Source organism: Vidua macroura, chromosome 1 (genome assembly GCF_024509145.1).
Source record: "Vidua macroura isolate BioBank_ID:100142 chromosome 1, ASM2450914v1, whole genome shotgun sequence".
Lineage (NCBI taxonomy): Eukaryota > Metazoa > Chordata > Aves > Passeriformes > Viduidae > Vidua > Vidua macroura.
Genome location: NC_071571.1, coordinates 1596590 through 1623414, shown reverse-complemented (window position 1 = coordinate 1623414; position 26825 = coordinate 1596590). Strand labels below are relative to the sequence as shown.

Here is a 26825-nt window from a genome sequence, read left to right as displayed (position 1 = left end):
ATTCCCAGAAAATTCCCTGAACCTGATCCTGGGATTTCCATTCCCAAACCTCTGGGAATAAATGGATGGGGCTGGAATTCCCATCCCAGAATTCCCATTGCTATTCCAGCACCTGGAATGGATTCCCAGAAAATCCTCTGAACCAGATCCCAAATTTCCACGGCATTTTCCCAAAGGAAAGAATTCCATTCCCAAAGCTCTGGCAATAAAATTAAGGATCTGGTATTCCCATTTTATGGACGGGAATGACCTGGAATTCCCATCCCAGAGTTCCCAGAGTTGATATTCCAGCACCTAGAATGCATTCCCAGAAAATTCCCTGAACCTGATCCCGAATTCCCACAGCGTTTCCCAGAATTCCATTCCCAAAGCTCTGGCAATAAAATTAAGGATCTGGTATTCCCATTTTATGGATGGGAATGACCGGGAATTCCCATCCCAAAATTCCCAGAGTTGATATTCCAGCACCTGGAATGCATTCCCAGAAAATTCCCTGAACCTGATCTTGGGATTTCCATAACCTCTTCCAAAAGGAAAGAATTCCATTCCCAAAGCTCTGGGAACAAAAGGAAGTAACTGGAATTCCCAACTCATGGATGAGATGTTGGAATGACCTGGAATTCCCATCCCAGAATTCCCAGAACTGATATATCCCGAGCACCTGGAATGGATTCCCAGAAAATTCTCTGAACAACATCCCAGATTTCCACAGTGATTTCCAAAAGGAAAAATCGGGAATTCTGCTTCATTATGGATTTGGGAATCGCAGCTTCCCACGGATTGGCCGGGCCCGGCATTCCCATTGATATTCCAGCACCTGGAATGGATTCCCAGAAAATTCCCTGAACCTGATCTTGGGATTTCCATTCCCAAACTTCTGGGAATAAATGGATGGGGCTGGAATTCCCATCCCAGAATTCCCATTGCTATTCCAGCACCTGGAATGGATTCCCAGAAAATCCTCTGAACCAGATCCCAAATTTCCACGGCATTTTCCCAAAAGAAAGAATTCCATTCCCAAAGCTCTGGCAATAAAATTAAGGATCTGGTATTCCCATTTTATGGATGGGAATGACCTGGAATTCCCATCCCAAAATTCCCAGAGTTGATATTCCAGCACCTGGAATGGATTCCCAGAAAATTCCCTGAACCTGATCCTGGGATTTCCATTCCCAAACCTCTGGGAATAAAAGGATGGAGTTCCCATCCTGGAATTCCCATCCCAGAATTCCCAGCACATGGAATGGATTCCCAGAAAATCCTCTTATCCAGATCCCAGGATTTCCATTCCCAAGCCTCCGGGAATAAAAGGATGGAGCTCAACTCCTGGCTGAGGCACTGGGAATGATCTGGAATTCCCATCTAGAATTCCCAGCTTTAATATTCCAGCACCTGGAATGCATTCCCAGAAAATCCTCTGAACCAGATCCCAAATTTCCACAGCGTTTTCCAAAATTCACGAACCTCTGGGAATAAAAGGAAGGAGCTGGAATTCCCAACTGATGGACAGGAATGACCCAGAATTCCCATCCCAGAATTCCCAGGTTTGATATTCCCAGCACTGGGAATGAATTCCCAGCAAATCCTCTTATCCACATCCCTAATTTCCATGGTGTTTTCCAAAAGGAAAAATTCCAGAATTCCACTTTGTTGTGGATTTGGGAATTCCGGGTTATTCCCCACGGATGGGCCAGGCCCAGAATTCCCAAACCTCTGGAATCCAGGATTTCCCCACATTTGATCCCTTTCACTTCCAGAGGGAATTTTTTAACCAAACCCAAAAAAAACCAAGGAATTCCTTGAGATCTCCCACAGTTTTATCCCGATTTTTTTTGGAAACCAGGAAATTTGGGAAATCCGGGAGAGGAACAAGGAAAATCTGGGATGCAGGAGCCTCATTCCCAAAAAATAAAATTCACCGGGAAGAATTCCTTAAAATCTTGGAGCCCCAGCCTGGAATTCCAGAGGAAATTTGGGAAGCGGGAATTCCCTGTCGCGCTGCTGCCACCACGTGGCTCTTCCCACATCCCGAATTCCCAAGGATTTTCTCCAGGAAAATTCCCCCAGATCCAAAGATTCCGAATTGCTGGAATATTCCCAGGCTGATCCATGATTAAACCTTGGAGCTGCTGGAATTTTCCTTTCCCATGGGAATGATTTGATCCTGGAATTCTCTCGGATTCCCTAAAAATGTTGGGATACTCCTGGATCCCTTTTTGTGCTGCCTGAAATCCCAGGATTCTTCCAGGACAAAATCGCAAAATCCCAAAAATTCCAAAATCAGGGAAGGTTTTGTGGGATTTTGGGATGGAATTCCCAGAAAAGCTGGAATATCCCTGGAATATCCCGTGGGATCTTGGGAGCTGCTGCTGCCTGTAGAACGGGATGAGCTTTAAATCCCAAAAAAAATCAGGAATTCCATAAAATTCAGGAGCACATCCCTGAAATCCCAGAATTCCAAACATCCATCTTGGCTTCAATCCCAGGTTGTTTTTTTTTAAGGGGGAAAAAAAATTCCAGAATTTCAATCCCTAAAGCAACAAGGTTTGGGAAAAAAAAAAAAAAATAGGTGGGAAAAAACTGGGAAACAAAACTGGGAAACAAAACTGGGGGAAAAAACTGGGAAAAAACTGGAAAAAAAAACCTGGGAAAAAAATGGGAAAATATGGGGGAAAAAAGCTGGGGAAAAATCTGGGGAACAAAACTGGGGAAAAAAAACTGGGAAAAAAATGGAAAAAAAACTGGGGAAAAAATGGGGAAAAAATTGGGGAAAAAAACTGGGAAAAAATGGAAAAAAAATGGGAAAAAATGGGAAAAAATGGGGGAAAAAAACTGGGGAAAAATCTGGGGAACAAAACTGGGGAAAAAAAACTGGAAAAAAACCTGGGAAAAATGGGGGAAAAAATTAGGGGAAAAAATGGGAAAAATTGGGGAAAAAAACTTGGGAAACAAAACTGGGGGCAAAAAAACTGGGGAAAAAATGGAAAAAAAAAACTGGAAAAAAATGGGGAAAAAGAACTGGGGGAAAAAACTGGGGAAAAAAGAAACTGGGGGTGGAAAAATGGGGAAAAAAAACTGGGAAAAAAAAGGGGGAAAAACTCAGAGGAAAAAACTGGAGGAAAAAAAAATGGAAAAAAATGGGAAAAAAATTGGGGGGAAAAAATCTGGGGAAAAAAACTGGAAAAAAAAAACCTGGGAAACAAAACTGGGGGGGGGGGGGAAACTGGAAAAAAAAAAAACGGGAAAAAAAAAATAGGGAAAAAAAACTGGGAAAGGGGAAAAAATGGGGAAAAAATGGGAAAAATTGGGGAAAAAAACTTGGGAAACAAAACTGGGGGCAAAAAAACTGGGGAAAAAATGGAAAAAAAAACCTGGAAAAAAATGGGGAAAAACCTGGGGAAAAAAGAAACTGGGGGTGGAAAAATGGGGAAAAAAAAACTGGGAAAAAAAAGGGGGAAAAACTCGGAGGAAAAAACTGGAGGAAAAAAAAATGGAAAAAAATGGGAAAAAAATTGGGGGGAAAAAATCTGGGGAAAAAAACTGGAAAAAAAAAACCTGGGAAAAAATTTGGGATAAAAAATTAGGGAAAAAAAAACTGGAGGAAAAAAACTGGGAAACAAAACTGGGGAAAAAAATGGGGAAAAAAAACTGGAAGAAAATGGGAAAAAAATTAGGGAAAAAAAAACTGGGGGAAAAAAAAAGGGAAAAAAAACTGAGGAAAAAAATGGGAAAAAATTGGGGAAAAAAAACCTGGGAAACAAAACTGGGGCCAAAAAAACTGGGAAAAAAAACGGGGAAAAAATGGGGGGGGGGGGGGAAATGGGGAAAAAGAAACTGGGGGGAAAATGGAAAAAAAACTGGAAAAAAACTGGGAAAAAAACTGGGGGAAAATCTGGGGAACAAAACTGGGGGAAAAAAATGGGGAAAAAAACTGGAAAAAAACCTGGGAAAAAAAATTAGGGAAAAAATTGGGGAAAAAACCTGGGGAAAAAACCTGGGAAAAAAACCTGGGAAACAAAACTGGGGAAAAAAAAAAAACTGGGGAAAAAACTGGGTGGGAAAAAATGGGGAAAAAGAAACTGGGGGGGAAAATGGAAAAAAAAATTGGAAAAAGCTGGGAAAAAAAAAACTGGGGGGGAAATGGAAAAAAAATTGGAAAAAGCTGGGAAAAAAAAAACTGGGGGAAAAAAACTGGGAAAAAAAACTGGAAAAAATGGGGAAAAAAATGGGGAAAAAACTCGGGGGGGGGGAACGGGAGAAAAAAAAACGGGAAAAAAAAAGGGAGAAGAAAAACGGGAGAAAAAAAGGAAAAAAATGGGGGGGGGGAAATGTGAAAAAAATGGAAAAAAAATTAAAAACTTGAAAAAAAAAAAAAAAAAACCTGGAAAAGAAACCGGGAAAAAAAAAAAGCCTGGAAAGCAAATGTGGGAAGGCCCTGGAGCAGCAGGAATTCCTCGCTGTGGAGCAGCAGGAAGCGCTCCCGGTGCTCCCGATCCCCCTTCCCGGGGCTCCGTCATCGACACCGCCTCATTAATTTAATTAATTAATTAACGGCGTCCAGCGCTGCTCCCGCGCGGAGAACGCCGCTGGAAAAGCCAGGCCGGGACTTTTCCCGAAATCCCCAAAAAATTCCAGCCTCGGCAAGAGGTGGAAAATCCCAGGAGGAGAAGATGGCGTGGGATCCAAGCTGGGATTTTTGGGGATTTTCCTGCCTCGTCCTGCTCCGATCCCGACTTTCCCTGGCGCAGCTGATCGAGGTGAGGAAAAAAAAAAAATCCCGTTGGAAAAACCCTCTGGAAAAGTGGGAATGAGGGCCGGGAATGGGAGATTTCCCTGGAAAACACCCGGCTGGCAATTTAAGGTGGATCCAAAGAGGTTTTTTTGGGGAATTTTTGGTGTTTCCTGATTGGGAATTTCGGGTTGGAATCGCGGGTTTTTCCCGGTTTTCCAATGATTTGAGGAGCAGGGCAAAAATGATCCCAAAAAATCCTATTCCTGGTGGATATTCCCATGAAATATTTGGAAAATATTGGAAATATTTGGGATGGGTTTTCTCTCTCCCGCCTTCCCTCATTCCCTGTAATCCTGGATTTCATGGAATTGTGGAATTCCATGGAATTGTGGGATTTCATGGAATTCCTGCCCCTCCACAGGAGCTTTTCCCTAAGGATGACTCTGCATTCCCAAATTTATGGAAAATTCGGGAATGATCTGGGAGGGGAGAGCAGCTGCAATTCCAGAGGGAAATTCCAGCCTGGAACACAAATCCCAGCTCCCAAAACCTTTCACATTTCCCCCTCTGGATCCTTTTCCCTGCTCCGCCTGGGAATTCCTGGAGCAGAATTTGGCTGCGATTTCTGGGATTAGAAAATTCCAGGAATTTCTCAGGATTTCAAATTTCTCATCCTTTCCCTTTTCCACTGTTTTTCCCCCAGGATTTCTGGCCTCTCATCCCTGCCCTTATCCAGATTTTTTTTTTTTCCCAAAGATTTCCAGCCTCTCATCCATTTTCCTGATTTTTTACAGGATTTCCGGCCTCTTCTCCCTCCCTTTCCATATTTTTTCCAGGATTTCAAACCTGTTATCCCTTTCCCTTTTCCATATTTTTTCCCCCAGGATTTCCAGTCTCTCATCCTTTCCCTTATCCTGTTTTTTTCCAGGATTTCCCTTCCCATATTTTTCCCAGGATTTCCAGCCTCTCATCCCTCCTTTCCCATTTTTCCCAGGATTTCAAACCTCTCACCCTTACCCTTATCCTGATTTTTTTCCAGGATTTCCCTTTCCATATTTTTTTCCAGGATCTCCATCCTCTCATCCCTCACTTTCCATATTTTTCCCCAGGATTTCTGGCCTCTTCTCTCTCCCTTTCCCATTTTTCCAGGATTTCAAACCTCTCATCCCTCCTTTCCCATATTTTTATCCCAGGATTTCCAGCCTCTCGTCCTTTCCCTTTTCCTGATTTTTTTCCAGGATTTCTGGCCTCTCATTCCCAACCGAATCTCTGTTTTTCCCCCATCCCCTCCTACCTGAGCATTCCATAAATCCAGGAATCCTTTCCAAGGCCAGGCTGCTGCTCCAGGAAGAATTCCAGGTTTTCCGAGCTGTCCAACTATTCCCAAGGGAAGAAATGAGGCAGAACTTCCCCTGACAACGCAGAATTCCCAAATTATCCTTCCCTGAATCCCAAGGGCGATCCAGCCAGCCGGAAAATTTCCCTTTTTTTTCCCAGACAATTCCCAGAAAACAAAAATAAAACATCCAAGCCCCAAAAATCGGGATAAACAGCGAGAATTTCCGGATCTGCTTTTTTTATTCCCTTTTTTTTTTTCCTGGAAAAGCAAAAGCTCTGCGAGGAGTTTATTCCTGGAAATAATTGGATAATGGAGTTATCCCGAATAATTCGATTCCAGCTCAGCCAGACTGGAGCAGACAGAGGAGGAAAAAAAAAAAAGCTGGAGAGGAAAAGAATTCTGGCAGCTGAAAAAAATTCCCAAAAAACCCCAAAGATAAGGAAAAATAAAGGGAAAACAGCAAGGAAATATTTGAAGCAAAAATCCCTTGAAATCTTGGATTTGATGGAGGAAAATCTTGGCTGGCTCCCAGGCCTTCGGAAAAATTCCCAGGGCTGGAAATTCTCCCAAAATTTGGGAAGAGAATCAGAAAATCCCGGGATGGGTTTGAAATCCTGAAATCCCAGGATGAGCCCCTAAATCCCTGCTTGATCCCAAAAATCCTTCCCTGCTCCTGATCCCGGAGCTCAGCAAACAATGGGATATCGAGGGATTTCTCGATCCCGAATCCAAGCCAATCCCGGAAGGATAAATTGGGAATAATCTTTCATTCCCAGCTCGGGATAAAATTCCTGGAGGAAATACCTCATTCCAGAGGGATTCCCAAAAAAATCGGGAATTTTTTTGGGCACAGGGTGTATTCCAGCTGTTTTCCAGCTGCTGCTCCAAGGTGTTCCCTAAAAATCCCTTGGAATATTTAGTAGGATTTCCATCCTTTAGGTTTTGGCTGAGTTTATATTTCCATTAAAAAAATTCCACAACTTTTTATCCCAGGATTTCCTTGTGATTCCATGCTGCTTCCTCCTGGATCCGCAGCTTTCCAACATCCCGAGGACGTGTTTCCGTTAAAATTCATTGGAAAAGTGAAGGGAGGAATTTTTCCAGGAGTTTTTTCCAGGAATTTTCTCATTCAAGCCCTCATTGATGGAGATCCCAATCCTTAAAATCCATTGGAAAAGCAGAGAAACGAATTCCGGAGCGAGCCAAGGAATGGCTGGGAAAAGGAGATTCCTTAAAAATCCCTCCAACATTCCCAAATTCTCGAGGTCTCACCAACCTTTCCACCATTTCCCGTGCTCTCATCACCTCCCGGAGCATTTTTGGGAATTTTGCCGTCCTAATCCATCTTTTCCTGCTGCTTTTTCCCTCCCTTTTTCCCAGGCCACCACGGCACCTCCCAAGAAAAAGCCGGATCCGGTGACGTCGGAGACCGTGGTGATCTGGGGGCTGCGCCTCTGGCAGGTGGTCGGGATCTTCGCCCTCTTCGTCCTTTCCATCAGTGAGTCCCGGAATTCCCAGGATTTTTCCTCTGGAAAACCCCCCAGGGCGCTCTCTGGAATCCCAGGAATGCACAAGGAGGGATTCTCTGGTGGGAATCGCCAGGGATTCATCTCGGGAGCACCCGGAGACATTCCAGGGATGGGAATCGGCTCCAGCACCGCATTCCCACCCCAATCCGGGATGGAGCCGTGGGCCTGGGAATCACGGAATGATGCGGGTTGGGAATCATGGAATGGTGCGGGTTGGGAATAGTGGAATGATGTGGCTGGGAATCATGGAATGATGCAGGTTGGGAATCATGGAATGCCTTGGGATGGGAATTGTGGAATGATGTGGGCTGGGAATTATGGAATGCCTTGGGTTGGGAATCATGGAATGATTCAGACTGGGAATTGTGGAATGCCTTGGGTTGGGAATCATGGAATGTGTTGGGTTGGTAATCATGGAATGATGTGGCTGAGAATCATGGAATGATGCGGGTTGGGAATCGTGGAATGCCTTGGGATGGGAATTGTGGAATGATGGGGGTTGGGAATTGTGGAATGATTCAGTCTGGGAATCATGGAATGATGCAGGCTGGGAATTATGGAATGCGTTGGGTTGGGAATCATGGAATGATGCGGGTTGGGAATCGTGGAATGCTTTGGGTTGGGAATCATGGAATGTGTTGGGTTGGTAATCATGGAATGATGTAGCTGGGAATCGTGGAATGCTGTGGGTTGGAAATTGTGGAATGATGTGGCTGGGAATCATGGAATGATGCGGGTTGGGAATCGTGGAATGCCTTGGGATGGGAATTGTGGAATGATGCGGGTTGGGAATTGTGGAATGATTCAGGCTGGGAATCATGGAATGATGCGGGTTGGGAATTGTGGAATGCCTTGGGTTGGGAATCATGGAATGATGCAGGTTGGGAATTGTGGAATGATTCAGGCTGGGAATCATGGAATGATGCGGGTTGGGAATCATGGAATGTGTCGGGTGAGTTTCCCAGATTCCCTTCAGGTGTCCAGGAATTCGGGATTTCCTCTGGGCGGGAATTCCCAGCTGAGTGTGGGAATTCCAGAGGGAGGTCCCAGCTCTAAACTGGACATTCCCACCTGGAATCTCTTTCCAAGCCAATTCTGTCCCTGGGAGTGATCCCAGAGTTTCCTGGATTCCCTTCAGGTGTCCAGGACTTTGGGAATTCCTCTGGGCTGGAATTCCCAGCTGGGGGTGGGAATTCCTGGGAGTTCCCTTCAGTTGTCCTGGATTTTGGGAATTCCTCTGGGCTGGAATTGAGAATTCTGGGGGAATCCAAACTGGAGATTTCCACCTGGAATCTCTTTCCGAGGGAATTCCTTCCCTGGGAGTGATCCCGGAGTTTCCTGGATTCCCTTCAGGTGTCCAGGAATTCGGGAATTCCCAGTGGGAATGCAGAGCGGGAATGGCCCAAGCTCCGCCCCTATCCCCGCCTGGGATGGGATTTGGGATGGAGAAAATCCATGGAAAACAGGGAATTGGGAAATGGAACGAAACGGGAAAATAGGGAATTAAAAATAAATATAAAAATAGGGAATTAAAAATCGCAATAAATATGAAAGCATAAAATTAAAAAAGAAAAATAAATAGAATAATGGAAAAATTAAAATATAATTAAATATAAATTAACAAATATATTAAATGAAATATGAAAATATTATGTTAAACACTAGAAATAAATAGAAAAATAAAACATAAAATTAGTCATAAAACAGGAAATTAAGAAATAGAAATAAATTTAAAAATCCATATGGAGCTATAAAATTCAAAATAGAATGAAATATAAAATATAAAGTTAAGAAATGGAAATAATTGTAAAACCAGAACTAAATATAAATCTAAATAAAATAGAAGTACAGGGATTATGCTTTAAAAATAATTGGATTGGAAATATAATTTTCATTACTATTATAGTGAGTATTATTAATGACTTATTAATTAAAATATTTTATTATTATAAAGTATTACAATTAGTTACAATTATATTTATGGAATAACAGATTTCTATATTATAAATTATAATAAGTTTATATAATTATATAATTGATTGTAATTACAGTTGTCATTAATAATTTTATTTTCACTATTTTTATGATAAATAAGGAAATTAAGTAATTTAAACTATATTTATTGATTAATATATTTCTATGTTATTAATAATAATATATGTATCTGATGACATAATTTCGATTATAGTTATTATTATTATTATTATTATTATTATTATTAACAATATTAATATTATTAATATTATTATTACTGCTATTATTTTCTTAAAGAAGGAAATAAAAAGAATGAATTAAACAAGTGAATTTATAATAATGGAATATATTTCCATGTCATAAATAAAAATATATTTCTAGAACAATACATTTCATTATAATTATAGCTATAATCGTATAATTATGACAAATACTTAATATAGATTAATATAAATAATAAATATTAAAGAATAATATTTATTTGATCTAAATATATTTCGATGTCACAGATGCTAATATATTTTTATAATTATACAATTAATTATCGTTCAAGTTATAATAATTCGAACAATATAAAATTTCAGAAGTGTTTGCTATAATTATAAATAATAAATATTAAATAAATATATATTTAATCTAAATATATTTCCATAAGAAAGTAATTAATTATCATTATCCTTAATATAATATTAAATATTGACTATAAGCAATTATGCGTAATAAATATCTTCGAAATCATAAATATTTAACATATATGTTTTAATGTTATGAATAATAATTTCTATAACATTATAATTAATATGAATTATTTTAAATTAATTCTTCTAACGATATATTCATTGAATATTTAACAAGTTAATATTAACGTTTATATTCTCGTTAATAGTAATAAAATTAAACAAAATAAATCCAATCAAGCCGGAAATCAGATCCAAGTGCGGATTCCAACTCCCACGAGGTGGCACCATCCCATAAAGGACGGAGGAAAATCCAAATTCCCGGTTTTCCATTCCCAGCCCCTCACCTGGAATTCCACATTTCCCGCTCCCATTCCCCGTGACCAGTGCAAATTCTCGTTCCCGTCTCCCATTCCCAGGAATTCCCCCAGAACCTCGTTTCCCGTTGCCATTCCCAGGAACTCAGCTAGAATTCCTCATTTCCCTCTCCCATTCCCAGTACCTCACCCAGATTCCCGTGTTTCCTCCTCCCATTCCCAGTATCCAATCAAAATCCTCATTTCCCATTCCCAGGAACTCAGCCCGAATTCTTTTTATCCCTCTGCCATTCCCAGTTATCCCCAGAATTCCTCATTTTCCTCTCCATTCCCAATAACTCCTCCAGAATTCCTCATTTCCCATTCCCAGTAACTCCTCCAGAATTCCTCATTTCCCATTCCCAATAACTCCCCTAGAATTCCACATTTCCCGCTCCCATTCCCCGTGACCAGTGCAAATTCTCGTTCCCGTCTCCCATTCCCAGGAATTCCCCCAGATCCTCGTTTCCCGTTGCCATTCCCAGGAACTCAGCTAGAATTCCTCATTTCCCTCTCCCATTCCCAGTACCTCACCCAGATTCCCGTGTTTCCTCCTCCCATTCCCAGTATCCAATCAAAATCCTCATTTCCCATTCCCAGGAACTCAGCCCGAATTCTTTTTATCCCATTGCCATTCCCAGTTATCCCCAGAATTCCTCATTTTCCTCTCCATTCCCAGGAACTCCCCCAGAATTCCTCATTTCCCATTCCCAATAACTCCTCCAGAATTCGATATTTCCCATTCCCAATAACTCCCCTAGAATTCCACATTTCCCGCTCCCATTCCCCGTGACCAACGCAAATTCTCGTTCCCATCTCCCATTCCCAGGAATTCCCCCAGAACCTCGTTTCCCGTTGCCATTCCCAGGAACTCAGCTAGAATTCCTCATTTCCCTCTCCCATTCCCAGTTAAATCCTGGTTTCTCCCTCTCCCATTCCCAGCAACTCGCCCAGAATTCCATATTTCCTATTCCCAATACCTCATCCAGAATTCTTCATTTCTCTCTCCCAGTAACTGCCCCAGAATTCCACATTTTCCATTCCCAAAACCTCCCCCAGAATTCCATGTGTCCCATTCCCAGGAACTCATCCAGAATTCCATGTCTTCCATTCTCAATAACTCCCCCAGAATTACACATTTCCCATTCCAAATAGCTCACCCAGAATTCCGCGTTTCCCACTCCCATTCCCAGTTAAATCCTCGTTTCTCCCTGTCCATTCCCAGGAACTCACCCAGAATTCCATGTTTCACATTGCCATTCCCAGTTATCCCCAGAATTCCTTCCCACTCCCATTCCCAGCAACCAACACAAATCCTTGATTCCCTCTCCCATTCCCAATAACTCGCCCACAATTCCATATTTTCCATTCCCAGTACCTCACGCAGAATTCCACATTTCCCACTCCCATTCCCAGTTAAATCCTCATTTCTCCCTATCCATTCCCAGTAACTCACCCAGCCTCTAATTTCCCTCTCCCATTCCCAGGATCTCCCCCAGAATTCCATATTTTCCATTCCCAGGATCTCCCCCAGAATTCCATATTTCCCGCTCCCATTCTCAGTTAAATCTTTGTTTCTCCCTGTCCATTCCTAGGAACTCAGCCAGAATTCCCTGTTTTCCATTCCAAATAACTCCCCCAGAATTCCACGTTTCCCTCTCCCATTCCCAGTACCTCACCCAGAATTCCACATTTCCCATTCTCATTCCCTCACCCAGAATTCCCTGTTTTCCATTCCAAATAACTCACCCAGAATTCCACGTTTCCCATTCCCAGTTATCACCCAGAATTCCACGTTTCCCATTCCCAGCCCCTCACCCAGAATTCCATGTTTCATGTTTCCCATTCCCTCACCCAGAATTCCACGTTTCCCATTCCCAGTACCTCACCCAGAATTCCACATTTCCCATTCCCATTCCCTCACCCAGAATTCCCTGTTTTCCATTCCAAAAAACTCACCCAGAATTCCACGTTTCCCATTCCCAGTTATCACCCAGAATTCCACGTTTCCCTTTCCCATTCCCTCACCCAGAATTCCCTGTTTTCCATTCCAAATAACTCACCCAGAATTCCACGTTTCCCATTCCCATTCCCTCACCCAGAATTCCACGTTTCATGTTTCCCATTCCCTCACCCAGAATTCCACGTTTCCCATTCCCAGTACCTCACCCAGAATTCCACATTTCCCATTCTCATTCCCTCACCCAGAATTCCACGTTTCATGTTTCCCATTCCCTCACCCAGAATTCCACGTTTCCCATTCCCAGTACCTCACCCAGAATTCCACATTTCCCATTCTCATTCCCTCACCCAGAATTCCCTGTTTTCCATTCCAAATAACTCACCCAGAATTCCACGTTTCCCATTCCCAGTTATCACCCAGAATTCCACGTTTCCCATTCCCAGCCCCTCGCCCAGAATTCCACATTTCCCATTCCCATTCCCTCACCCAGAATTCCACGTTTCCATTCCAAATAACTCACCCAGAATTCCATGTTTCCCATTCCCATTCCCTCACCCAGAATTCCACGTTTCCCATTCCCATTCCCTCACCCAGAATTCCACGTTTCCATTCCAAATAACTCACCCAGAATTCCATGTTTCCCATTCCCAGTTATCACCCAGAATTCCACGTTTCCCATTCCCATTCCCTCGCCCAGAATTCCACGTTTCCCATTCCCAGTTATCACCCTGTGCTGCATCTTCAAGTGCCGGATCCCGCGCACGCGGAAGGAGATCGAGGCTCGCTACGCCCAGCGCCAGGCGGCCAAAAACTACGCGGACAAGCTGGACACGGTGCCGCCCCTGGGCGAGCTCACCGAAATTCCCGGAGGTAATTCCCGCTTTTTTTTTTTTGGGATTCTGGCAGCGCAAAGTCCCTCAAAGAGCTCAGCGACATTCCCAGAGGTAATTCCCACTTTTTTGGGGGGGATTGTGGCAGCGCGAAATCCCTCAAAGAGCTCAGTGACATTCCCAGAGGTAATTCCCACTTTTCTTTTGGGATTGTGCCCTCAAAGAGCTCAGCGACATTCCCAGAGGTAATTCCCACTTTTTTGGGGGGGATTGTGGCAGCACGAAATCCCTCAAAGAGCTCAGTGACATTCCCAGAGGTAATTCCCACTTTTCTTTTGGGATTGTGCCCTCAAAGAGCTCACCGAAATTCCCGGAGGTAATTCCTGCTTTTTTTTTGGGGATTCTGGGAGCGCAAAGTCCCTCCCATGGTGCCACCACCAAGGTCAACCCTCCCAGTGTGGACTCAGGATATTGGGATAAAATCCTTTGGATAAAAGGGAACTTTTCCGTCAGTTCGAGTCGGAATCATTCCTTCATTCCCAAATTAAGTTTGGAAAAGCTTCTCAAATCCATCAAATCCTATTTTGAACCAAATCCTACTAAAACATCCTGTGAAATTCCACATCTCCTGGGTTGTGGAACCCTTCCAGGGATGGTGATTCCAACACTTCCCAATCCTTAATCACTCTTTCAAGCAGGAATTTTTTTCCCTAATATTCAGCCCAAACTTTTCCTGGGACAACTGGAGGCCGTATCCCATTTTCCCATCAATTTCCATCCCTCACCCTCCTTAGTTAGAAGGAGAATTCCATGCTGAAAATTCCCAGTGGGAATTAATTTAATTTCAGGGCCTGCTCTTGGGTTGGGGAATACCAGGAGTGAAACTGGAGTGGTTGGAATTCCACATTCCCGGTTTTTCCTGCTGGAATGTTTCTTCTCCGCTGCTCTCACTCTCCTTTCCTCATTCCATAGGCTCTCCTGAAAATCTCCTCACTCTCTCTGGCCACGGCCAATCCAGACCTCTCCACTCCCTGCCTGTGCTGAAGGAAGAGGATGAGATGGTTTTCCAAGGAATTTAGGGAGTTTTGACTCCCAGCTGCCTGTGGCTTCTCTTTTCCAAGGGGATCCATCAATCCTTGGATTTGCTGCTTCTCCATTCCTGGATTTTTCCTGTTCCCTCAACACCTTTTGATGACTTTTTTTCCTTCTTTCCTGTGTCTCTCCAGGAGCTGTAATTCCATAAAAGCGGCATTTCCCTAATTTGGGATGTGCTGCTTCAATCCGTGGGGAAAGAGGCAGATCCCACTATTGTAGGAATTTAGGAATTCCTTGGAGAAATTCAGTCCTACACCAGCAAAATGCAGAATTATGAGATGAACAACGGGAATTTGCACAAATCCCACAATTTCAGGGGTGCCTGAAACTGGGAATTCCCAGCCCTCCCTCTGGAGCTGAACTGAATTCCATGAATAAATCCTTGTCCTTCCACTGAATCCTTGTCCTTCCAGTTAATCCTTATGGGATGAGATGGTTCTCCAAGGAATTTAGGGATTTTTGATTCCCGGCCGCCTGTGGCTTCTCTCTTCCAAGGGGATCCATCAATCCTTGGATTTGCTGCTTCTCAATTCCAAAAAAACCTCACCGGGAGCAATCAACCAGATGGGAAAATCCCCAGTAGGAATATTTTCCCAGATTTCTAGCAGGGAGCTGGAATTTTGACAATTCCTGGGTTTTTGAATCCGCATAAATTCCTTTCCTGTTTTGTTTTGTTTTTTTTTTTTTTTCCTTATCCTTGGAAACAGCTCAGGTTGCAGAAGAAAAAAAAGAGGAAGAAGTTCCCACCGTGTCTGGAAAAGTGGACAAGGCTCAGGGAAAGAAGGATGGATCCAAAGGCTCCAAGAAAAAGGACGGGGAGAAGGAGCAGAAGGAAGAATCCAAGAAGGAAGGGAAGGACGGAGCCAAAAAAAAAGACGGAGAAAAGGGGGAGAAAGGGGAAAAAGGAGGAAAAGAGGAAAAAGGGGGGAAAGGAGAAAAAGGGGAAAAGGAAAAGGGGGAAAAGGGAAAGGACACAGACGACAAGAAACAAGGGAAAAAGGGGGAAAAAGAAAGCGAAGCTGGAAAATCCGGAGGCGCCAAAACCAATGGAAAAGCTGGTGGGAATTCCAAAGCTCCGGCAAAGAAGAAGTGACATCCCGGAAGGACGGTGCTGGAATTTTCTTTTGGGAATGCTCTGGCAAATTGCTGGGGGAGGAGCACTTGGAGCAGGATGTGCTTTTCCAGATATTCCTGTGGGATGCTGTTGCATGCATGGATTTCTTCCTATTTGGAGATGGAGCCAGGATTCGGCTCCGCGAAGGAAAACTGGGAATTTGGGAAAAATATCCAGTGGGAATGGGATAGACGCGAACCGGAAGCTGGAATGGGAATGAGGACTTTGGATAAACACAGGAATGAACTAAAGGAGAATGGGATTCATCCTGAATTTCTTCTCCTGGAGGACCTGGAGAAGTTGGAGAAAGATTTCCTGGCACTCAGCACCTCCTCGTGGGGAATTTTAGGGATTATGTAATTTCCAGGAAAATCCCAAAGGACGGAATTCTCCAAGGTGTGGCTCCTGTGGATTCCAAGAGGTTTTGGGACACATGGGAATATTTCCTTCCTTCTCCAGTGCCTCTTTTCCAGGATTGCTGCTGGAAACACCAGGAATTCCATCTTTCCCAGGAGATTTATCAACATTTTCCCAATTTTTTGCTGAGGAAGGCCAGTTCCGAGACCAGGAATTCCGCTCCGCTTCCATGTGGCTGCTATTGCCTCCCTTCCCAGGAATTCCTGTGGAGTGGATTTATTGGGAGTGGCGTTTTCCAGCTGTTTTGGGAATATTCCAGCAATTTCTGCCTTAAAATTTCCAGCTGGGGGGATTTAACTCCAGATTTTTTTGGGGATAACATGGAAAATCCTGGGATAATTAAAATCCAGGATATCCTGGAACTATCTGCTCTGTAGGGAGAATTCCCTCCATTCCTTTATCCCCAGGAATGGGATTTATTTGATATTTAATTGATTTGTTTTCCAGATGTTTTCCAGCTGTTTTTCCAACCCGGATTTATCAGTGCCAAGATATTTCCCATTTTTCCCACTTTTCCTTTTCCCGATTTTCCTTTCCCTTCTGTCCCACCCAACTCATCCTGGTGGGAAACAAGCCTGGAAAAATGAAGGGAATTTTCTGTCTGAGTGAGGTCGCTCAGCCCCACAAAGTCCCAAAATTCCAGAGCACCTGAAAAGGTGGAAAACTTAAGGAGAGACATTGGGAATGATGTCCAGAAGCACGGGAATGTTTGGGAAGAGAATGATCCAGGGAAAACTGGAATTCCAACATTGGGAATTCTGCCCCTGGACACAGCGGAGCCCTAAATCTCCATCCTTGAAATGGCACCGATAGAAAAGTGGGAATACAGATACAAAGATTGGATTTCTTTGGAATTTCCATCCCAATCCAAATTTTTCAAAGCCCTGTTTAATCAGGAATCAAGACAAAAGAAAAAAGATTTTTCCATTGGATTCAGGCTTTGCTCCCTGGGATCTGCCAGATCCATGGGAATTTTGGGAAGGGATATTTATGCCTTAAAAACTCCAGGATGGGATCCAGCTGGGATTGGGGCAGGAAAACTCAGATTCCTGTCCTGCAGTTGGAATCGTGCTGGAAATTTGGGATGTGGCTCCGTTTGGAGAGGGAAGAGGAGCGGATTTGTTCCCAATCCAAAGATTTCCAGGAGGAAAATCTGCTCCTTTTCTTTTCCATGGAATTCCTTCTCCCTCATCCAACTTCCATCCCAATCTTGTTAAAAACAACCAAAATCCGAAATAAAATATTCATTGGGATTGGGGAATCCTTTAAAATTCACCTCAATCAATTTTTTCCAAGGAAATATTCCAAATCCTTTGGATCAGTTCCAAAAGATTTGTGGGAATGTCTTATTGATTTTAAAAAAGGGATTTTCTGTTAAAAAAAAAAAAAAAAAAAAAAAAAGAATTTATCCTTTGGGAATAATTTGGTTTGGAATTATTAGATTGGGAGTGAAATGCATTCCTGGGATCAGAATTCATTCCTGGGATCAGGGAATCCATTCCTAGAGTTTCCAGGGATCATCCTGCCCATAAAACTCATCCCAATTCCTGAAGTGGAAACAGAGGGAAGAAATTCCCAGCCCAAATCCGATGTTTTTCACTGTTCCAGTAGGATCTGGAGGTCAGGAAGTGAAAAAAAAAGGTGGAAAATTCCAGCCCGGAGTTATTCCAGCACCTTGGGAGTTGCTTTTCCACCAGCAGATGGAGAAATTGCCTTGGAAAAGCCACAGTCATGGGAAGGAAATTTTAGTGGAAAATTAGATTTATTGTCCTGGATTTGGGTGGAAATGGAATTCCAGAGGCCAAAACTTGCATTTAATTCTCAGAAATCCAAGGAATAATTGCAGGATCGCTCATTTCCTTGGATTCAGGTGGTGCTGGTCCTGGAGGAGGAAAAATCACCCAGTCAGGACCAGGAATAAATTCCAGGATCTTCACATATTCCAGAAATTCCCACTAGAGGGGATCTTGTCTGGGATATTAGACCCAGTTTTAAGGAATCTGGGCTTGTTTGGGATGGGAAATTGAGCCTGGATTTGGGAAATCTTCCAGCTAAAGTTGCTCCTGGTGCTGGTTTATCCCAATTTTCTCCCTGGATTAGCTTTCCATGGAAAATAGAAGGAAAAATTGAGTGCTCCAGCATTTGTTAGACACATTCCCAGCCCGCCTGGAAAGGGATTGTGCTGTTCCCTCGGTCCTGCCCCAGTGCCCAGGAATGTGGAACCCATGAAAAAACCTGGAAAGGGGGAATGGTGCCGGCTCAGCCCTCCGGCAGCGGGAGCAGTGACCTGAGTCCTGGGCTCTTGTGGGACATTTGTGGGACATTTGTGGGACATTCCCGTCCCCTGTTAAGCAGCTCCTGGAAAATCCCCCTCGGGAACACCAGGAACCGCCTGACCCCTCCTGGACTGAAGCCAGGGAAGCAAATCCATGAAAAACACGCCCCCAGCAAGGTCCTGCTGTCACCTCTGGGAATTTCCAAAGGACAAAGACAGGTTTGTGGCTTTTCCAAGGTAATCTCAAGGAAAGGGAATGAGGGGTGAATGTGGATGGGCAGGAAAACAAACTCCACAGGATTTTGTGGAATTGTCACCTGAGCCGGATTTTGGTGTTGGGATCGTGGATGTCTCCAGAGAACTCCAAGTTATCCCTCTCCATACAATCTGTGTGGAGAAATGAACATTTTGGGAATATTTCCCATCAGCCCAATATCGGTGTTTGTTGTGGGAAGAGACGAATCTCTCCCTCACCTCAGGAATTCTTCCCTTAATCCCATCAAGGATCCTTCCCTCTTGGACTGAACCCAGGGAAGCAAATCCATGAAAAGCACGCCCCCAGCAAGGTCCTGCTCTCACCTCTGGGAATTTCCAAAGGGCAAAGTCAGAGGAGCTCCAGATTTGAGGCTTTTCCAAGGAAAAGGAATGAGGGGAGAGTGTAGGTGAGCAGGAAAACAAATTCCACGAGGTCTTGTGGAAGTGTCACCTCAGCCGGATTTTGGTGTTGGGATCGTGGGTGTCTCCAGAGAAATCCACGTTATCCGTATAATCAATGTGGGGAAATGAACATTTTGGGAATATTTCCCATCAGCCTGGTTTTGGTGTTTGCTGTGGGAAGAGAGGAATCTCTGCCTCAGTTCAGGAACTCTTCCCTTAATCCCATCAAGGATCCTGGAGAAAAGGAGGCTCCTGGGGCACCTTCTAGCTCTGACAGGAGGGGACAGCCAGGGGGAAAATTTGGGATCCAATCCCCAGGAACAGGGACAGGAGGAGAGGGAATGGAGATGTTCAGGTTGGACATCAGCAGGAATTTCCTCATGGAAAAGGTTGCCGAGGATTGGAACTGCCCAGGGAGGTTTGGAGTTCCCATCCCTGGAGGGATTTATTATCCACATGGCACTTGGGGTTTAAAGCATGGACTTGACAATTTTAGAGGATTGAAACCAATCCATGATTCCATAAAAAAAAAAAAAAAAAAAAAAAAAGCAGGAGAAGGGCTCTGAAGACACCTGGCTTCCAGGAATGGAAGATGCAAAGTTCAGGTATTCCAGTATTTCCTGAACATCCGTGGAATGCACTGGGTTTTCCAAAGGGTCACCAGACGTTTCCATGCAGATGGATCCCGTGGATCCCAGAAGGGTCTGGAGAGGGTAAGGAGTGCTCGGGAAAAACCAGGAATGACACGAGAATCCCAAATCTCTGAAGCTGAGGGGGATTTTTCAAAGCTTTCCTTTCTGCCAGCTGCGTGTGAATTTTATTGGAGGATTTATCCAAATCCCAATTTGTTTTGTTTTTTTATTTGGGCAAAGTAAAACACTCCTCTTATTTATGGAAACTTCTGGATCATGCTCCCATTTTCAATTGGAATAAGGAAGCCAAACTCCTCCGGAAGCTCTTTCCTTGCACCCACTTCAGTGTCAGCATCAGGAATCAGGTGTTTGGATTGAAATCCCAAAATCCTGGAATGGTTTGGGTTGGATCATCTCATTCCAACCCCCTGCCATGGCCAGGGACACCTTCCACCGGAATCAAAGGACCAGGGAGCCTTATCCAGGTTGGAATTATCCAAAAGCAGGGAAGCATGGCAAGAAAGAGGAGTGGTTTTTATGGCAACCGTTCATCTCTCCTCCCACCATTCCTGTTTCCACTCCTGTTTTTTTTGCTTCTACCTTCCTGCCCTTCCCTGTCCCAGTCTGGCACCTCAGGAAAGCCAAGGAAAAGAGGTGTTGGAATCCGAAATGCAGGGAATTCTCAGAACTTTGGGCCTGTGAGCCAAAGTTTAGAATTAAACCCAGGATTTGATCTGACACCTTGGCAAAGGCTCCCAAACTGAGGTGCTGGGAGGGAGAATGTGGATTTGTAGTTTAAAGCAGAGACACGTTAAGCTGAGAAGAGGAAAGTTTAGAGTTTTAGAGTTTAAGATAAATAAATAATAATCTATATTTGATTATTATAATTAGTAATAAAATAATAAAAGCAGTTACAGAGGTAAACAAGGAGTTTAGAGTGCAGCACTGTGGGTTTGTGTGCCATAACAGGATTGGCTAAGAAAGCTCACACTGCAGCGTGGGTCCATAAGATGAAATATTTAAAGATTGGGTCAAAACCATAAATATCCTTGTTAGCAGTGTTTTATTGGTCAATAAATCCTCAAAAGGTCTTTAACTAAGGGTCTTGTGACCTCCTGAGCCGTGCTGTGAAGATGTGAGCCGAGCTCACCCTTCCTGTCCATGTAGAAGATAAGAAAATAAAACCACATCATCAAAACCAGCTCAGAGGTCCCGTCTCTAACTCATCCAAAATTCTTTCCAAAATCCCCATAAGAGAGGCTCCCCCGGCACTGCTGCTCTTGGAGCTTTTCCCTCTTCCTTTCAGGATTTGTCACCAGGAACTCGGGAAATCACCGGGAACAGCGCGGGTTTAGCTTGGAGATCAAGAAAAATCCTGTGAGGTTGGGGAAGGGCTGGGATGGAATTCCCAGAGAAGCTGTGGCTGCCCTGGATCCATGGAAGTGCCCAAGGCCAGGTTGGACACTTGGAGCACCCTGGGATAGTGGGAAGTGTCCCTGGCATGGGGTTGAAGATCCCTAAAAATTCCATGATTCCATGGAATTGTTCCAACTGGGGCTTTGAGGCAAAGCAGACGAGCTCAGCATCAGCATGGAGGGAAAATATTCCAACATTCCCTGAGGGATTCCAAAGCCTTGGCCTGCAGCTCCAAAAAGAGCTCAGAATTCCTAAAATCCCTGATATTCCCTAAGCCTCATTCCCAGCTTTTATTCCAAGCTCAAGATCCATTTAAACTCAATTTGGGAGGGAATTCCTGGCTGGGAGGGTGGCGAGGAGCTGGGATGGAATTCCCAGAGAAGCTGTGGCTGCCCCTGGATCCCTGGAAGTGCCCAAGGCCAGGTTGGACACTCGGAGCAGCCTGGGACAGTGGGAGGTGTCCCTGCCCGTGGGATGAGATGATCTTTCAGGTCCTTCCAACCCAAAGCATTCCAGCATTTTGTAATTCCATTGTGTCCGGCTGGGCAATGTGAATGTGCAGGGATCCGATTTTCTGGGATGAGGCCGGAATTAAAGCTGTCAGTGGGTGGGGGTGGAGTGGGATTCCGTGAGGGAGGGAAATCGCTCCAGAGCCGGGCAGGGCCAGGCAGGAATTTCACCAGCACTGCCCATTCCCGGCTCTCCTTGCTGCGGGATCACCTCCTGGAATCGCTTTTCCAGCCCCCACAAAACATGGGATGAACGATCCCTTGGGAATGGTTTTCCTCTCTGCTTTCCCAGTGGCTGAGCTGCAGGAATTCCAGGCTGTGCTGTCACCGTGTCCACGGGGATGTGCCAGGCTGGAACTGCAGTTGGATTAATCCCTGTAATTAATTCAGGATCAGGTGCAAGGTCCTAGAGGCACAAGGCAGCACCTCCACAAAATAATTTTGGGATTAGGGAATGGAATGAATTCTTCCCACTCATCCCAGAGCAGGAAGACATTATGGGATTAAATCCTCCCGCTGAAAACCAAGGCCTGGAGGTGCCTTTTGTGTCTCTGTCTTCCGAGGAATTGTTTGGGTGTTTGCCATAAAATCTGGGAATGGTTTGGGTTGGAAAGAACTTTGGGAAAAATCCAATTCCAAGCCCCTGCCATGGGCACCTTCCACTGGATTCCAAGTTCCATCTAAGCTGTCCTAAATATTTAGGCTGGGCTTTAGTAGGTGCTGTTCCATCTGGGAATGTCGTGATGTCCCTTGTGAGAGACACTGAAGTGGCGCAATGGGCGCAACCACGTTGGGGATATTTGGGATTTGGGGTATTTCTGGGATCAGCAGCTCTGCCTGGGAGGATATTTGGGATTTCAGGTAATTCTGGGATCAGCAGTTCGCACAGGGAGGATATTTGGGATTTCAGGTAATTCTGGGCTCAGCAGCTCTGACTGGGAGGATATTTGGGATTTGGGGTAATTCTGGGATCAGCAGCTCTAGCTTGGAGGATATTTGGGATTTCAGGTAATTCTGGGATCAGCAGTTCGCACAGGGAGGATATTTGGGATTTGGGGTAATTCTGGGATCAGCAGTTCGCACAGGGAGGATATTTGGGATTTGGGGTAATTCTGGGCTCGGCAGCTGTGACCAGGGGGATATTTGGGATTTTGGGTAATTCTGGGATTGTCAGCTCTGACTGGGAGGATATTTGGGATTTGGGGTAATTCTGGGATCAGCAGCTGTGACCAGGGGGATATTTGGGATTTTGGTAATTCTGGGATCAGCAGCTGTAATGGGGAGGATATTTGGGATTTTGGTAATTCTGGGCTCAGCAGCTCTGACCGGGAGGATATTTAGGTGGAAGATCATTTCATCTTCACTGTCCCACCCCCACCTGGCGTTCCCAAAACTCCACTTGGGTTTTGCCGCAGATTTGGGGGCGACTCCAGCAGGGAATAAAGAAGACCTTGAGAGAAGACAGTGGCATGATTATGCCTCAGCTAAATCCAGTTTTAATTCCCTCCAAGTGCAGGTCCTAATTTGCAAATTGCCACTCTGGGATAACGATCCCAAATCCCGCGTGGAGCTCAAATAGAAACAAATCCCCTGGGGATCGGGTGGGAGCTGATTCAAGGCAGCAAACCACAAAATTTTGCTTTTTTTCTTGCCTTCATCATTTGGGCTGAACTCTGGGTTTGGTTTTCCATTTCCAAAAAAAGGAGGCTCCTACCGTGGCTGAGTTGAGTTTTTTATTTTTGTAATTTTTTTTCCCTCTGCCTGGAAGGATCCTCGCCTCATTTTTGGGTGGTCAAATATAATTTGAGCACCTTGGGTTGTTCTATTTTTTTTTTTGTTGTTTGTCTTTCAGAATAGCCCAGATCTCCCCCAGCGCTGTCTGGAATTTAATTGTGGGGTGCACACGGAACGTTCTTCCTGGAAAAACGAGGAGGAGGTGGAGTAGTAAAGATGGTTAACCAGAAAAGCAAACAAAAGCAGCCAGAGCCGTTAATTAGGATTGAAAATAGAGTTTTGTGGGATATTCTGTGGGATTGTTCCTGGGAGGGGATCAGGGGCCTTCAGAGCTGGGGTTTGGGAAGGGAGGAACATCCAGGTGGGGGAGAAAAGAGCCAAGCTGCAGCCTGTAATTTTCCAAAATGAGAAAATTTGGAGCAGGAGCCGTGGGATTTGAGGTCAATTCCCAAGGAGATGGAGTGGCTGCATTAAGCTCAGCTCAGCATTTTCACCTGGCTTTTCTCCAGGAAAGAAATCTGGGAAAAAAGTGAGATTCAGCTGTCCAAAAAACTTGTTCTGCTTCCTTCACCCCAGCAATAATGCAGTCATTAATGAATATTTTCCTTATTAGGGAATACTTAATTAATTACAATAAGTATTATAATTATTAATCATTATATCTTATTTATTTCCTCAGACAAACTCTTAGATCAACGCTAAAATCCGCGGGCTCAAAAATGAACTGGGAAAGGAGAATTTTCCTACAAACCAAAAAAAAAAAAAAAAAAATTCATACAAAATGAATTTTTGCCTTGAAAAGCAGCAATGCTGGAAAAATTCTGCCAAAACAAAGTTTTGATAAGATTTTGGGTGGATGCGGGTTTTCTTTTTTTCCAGAATGAAATTCCCAGGAGATTTTGATTGTGAAGATGATAAGAAGTGATTGGGAATTGATAAGAGGTGATTGTGAGTTTCATAAGAGGTGATTGTGAGTAGATAACAGTTTAATCGATAAGAGGTAATTGTGATGTTGATAAGGGGTGACTGCGAATTGATAAGAGGTGATGGTGAATTGATAAGAGGTTACTTGATAAGACGTGATTGTGAGGTTGATAAGAGGTGGTTGTGAATTGATAAGAGGTGATTGTGAGGTCGAAAAGAGGTGACTGATAGTGGGGTTGACAAGAGGTGATTCCAAATTGATAAGAGGTGATTCATTGTGAATTGATGAAAGGTCAGCTGATAAGAGGTGATTGTGAGGTTGATAAGAGGTGACTGATTGCGAATTCATATGAGGTGATTGTGCAGTTGATAAGAGGTTACTTGGTAAGGGGTGATTGTGTGGTTGATAAGAGGTTAATTGATAAGAAGTGATTGTGTGATTGATAAGAGGTTAATTGATAAGGGGTGATTGAGTGGTTGATAAGAGGTTACTTGATAAGAAGTGATTGTGCAGTTGATAACAGGTGATTGTGTGGTTGATAAGAAGTGGTTGTGATGTTGATAAGAGGTTAATTGATAAGAGCTCATTGTGCTGTTGATAAGAGGTTAATTGATAAGAGGTGATCATGTCATTGATACGAGGTTAATTGATCAGAGGTGATTGTGTGGTTGATAAGAGGTGATTGCGAAGTTGATAAGACGTTAATTGATAAGAGGTGATTGCGAAGTTGATAAGAGGTTAATTGATAAGAGCTGATTGTGCGATTGATAAGAGGTGATTGTGTCGTTGATAAGAGGTTAATTGATAAGAGGTGATCGTGCCGTTGATACGAGGTTAATTGATCAGAGGTGATTGTGCGGTTGATAAGAGGTGATTGTGCAGTTGATAAGTGGTGATTGTGCAGTTGATAAGAGGTTAATTGACAAGAGGTGATTGTGCGATTGATAAGAGGTTAATTGATAAGAGGTGATTGTGTCGTTGATAAGAGCTTAATTGATCGGAGGTGATTGTGTGGTTGAGACGAGGTGATTGCAAAGTTGTTAAGAGGTTAATTGATTAGAGGTGATTGTGCCGTTGATAAGCGGTGATTGCAAAGTTGATAAGAGGTGATTTATCTGCTCTGCTGCCAGTCTGGAGGAGGAAGAGGGAGTGCTGAGGTGGAGGAAGCCACGCACCAGCAGGGAGCGGATCTGGAGATGGGACACACAGCGGGACAAAATGGCCACTCCTCCTCAGGAAAAGGATCCTGCCAGCCAGGAAAAGGGAATTTTTGTGCATTCAGCGGGATTTAGGGGCGCTGGATCTCTTTCCCGATGCCATGCAAGTCAGCTGTAACACCTCTTTTTCCTTGTGGACATTATTCCAGGTCCTGAAACGAAGCTGTGTCTTATGAAGCCGCAGATTCCCGATTTCTGATTGTGGGGAGCTGGCACCAAGGGCAGGGATTTGGGGTCACTCTGCTTGAATATCATGGAATGGTTTGGAAGGGACCTTAAACTCTGTCCCAATCCACTGTCCAGGTTGTCCAGCTTTGGACACTTCCAAGGATCCAGGAGCAGCTACAGCTTCTCTGGAAACTGGGAAGAGCAAAATGTCCCCCAGGAGATTTAAAGCCTCCAGAGGGCTGGAGAATGGACCTTTCCTTGCATTTCCCAGCTCCAGACTCGTCCCAGAAAGTTGGGAAGTTAAACTTTACAGTCAGATGTGAGAAACGGATTTGCAAAGAATTCTCAAAACTTGATAGGAAGTTCATATAGTCTTGTATATCTGTATGCAGACTCTGAGATAAGGTGCGCTGACTTAGGAAGGCCATGGAATAGAGATGACGTTGTTGAGGCAGAGATTGAACTAAAAATAAATTTCAACAAGTTTCAAGAGATGGCCTTGCAGAAAGACCAGATATTTTAGAGAATTAGAACTGTGAAAGATGCATTGTAGCAGGTAAAAATACAGGTGATCGGTGTTAGAAGTAATAAGCAGCATTTTGTGTGGCAAAAGCTAATAGGCTTTAATATAAATATAAAATAAAATATGTAAAAATATAATATAATTTATAAATATAAATATAAAATATTTATAAGGTATTGGAACCAGGAAACGAGTTAGGTTCTGATGGAATGGCATTGAGTTTTTAATCTCTTATGTCTCACCCTTCATCAAGACTGATAATGGAATCAAATCTTTTAAAGCGCCTCTCAGTTGCCCCATCTCTGTAAAAGCTGGGAAAACCAACAGTCTGGGATGATCCTTTCACTCTTCCCACTCTCCTCACCCGGAGCCAGAGCTGTTTCCTTGGCACCCCTCTGCTTTTCCTTGCCCTGATATTCCATGTCTGCACCTCCAGGAAAGGGAAGCGTTTAAATAAATCCGACAACGGGATTAATCCAGCAGGAGCTGAAGATCCATTTTGAGGAAAATCCAGGTGGTTTTCCTCAGAGTTTCTTGGGAATACTCCATGTCCCGGCAGTCTTTGACTCCGTTGGAATTTATTTTGTGCTACCTGTGTAAAATAAGTGCTACACAATCCTGGAATTCCAGAATTTGGGTTGGGAGGGATCTGAAGGATGATCCCATTCCCACCACAGCCATGACAGCGACACCTCCCACTATCCCAGGGTGCTCCAACCTGGCCTTGGGCACTTCCAGGGATC

The 26825-nt window shown here is 43.9% G+C and overlaps 1 protein-coding gene across 2 annotated transcripts; it reads left to right on the top strand.

Moving 5' to 3' along the window:
* The first annotated feature begins 4598 nt into the window (after positions 1-4598).
* TMIE (transmembrane inner ear) lies at positions 4599-14893 on the top strand. Of its 2 annotated transcripts, none has more exons than XM_053995896.1 (4): positions 4599-4757; positions 7452-7569; positions 13291-13440; positions 14627-14893. In XM_053995896.1, the coding sequence occupies exons 1-4, from the start codon at positions 4671-4673 to the stop codon at positions 14641-14643; spliced, it is 372 nt and encodes a 123-aa protein (XP_053851871.1). In that variant the 5' UTR covers positions 4599-4670; the 3' UTR covers positions 14644-14893. The 2 variants fall into 2 exon arrangements, with proteins under 2 accessions (XP_053851871.1, XP_053851864.1); XM_053995889.1 differs by having other exon boundaries at positions 14373-14893.
* The last annotated feature ends 11932 nt before the right edge of the window (positions 14894-26825 follow it).

What these genes read in the sequence shown, in the direction of transcription:
- TMIE (XM_053995889.1), top strand. Translation starts at nt 4,671, where the DNA reads ATGGCGTGGGATCCAAGCTGGGATTTTTGGGGATTTTCCTGCCTCGTC. An exon ending in CCTCTTCGTCCTTTCCATCA is followed by an intron (nt 7,570 to 13,290) that starts GTGAGTCCCGGA and finishes TCCCATTCCCAG; the next exon opens with TTATCACCCTGTGCTGCATC. An exon ending in GCTCACCGAAATTCCCGGAG is followed by an intron (nt 13,441 to 14,372) that starts GTAATTCCCGCT and finishes CTCATTCCATAG; the next exon opens with GCTCTCCTGAAAATCTCCTC.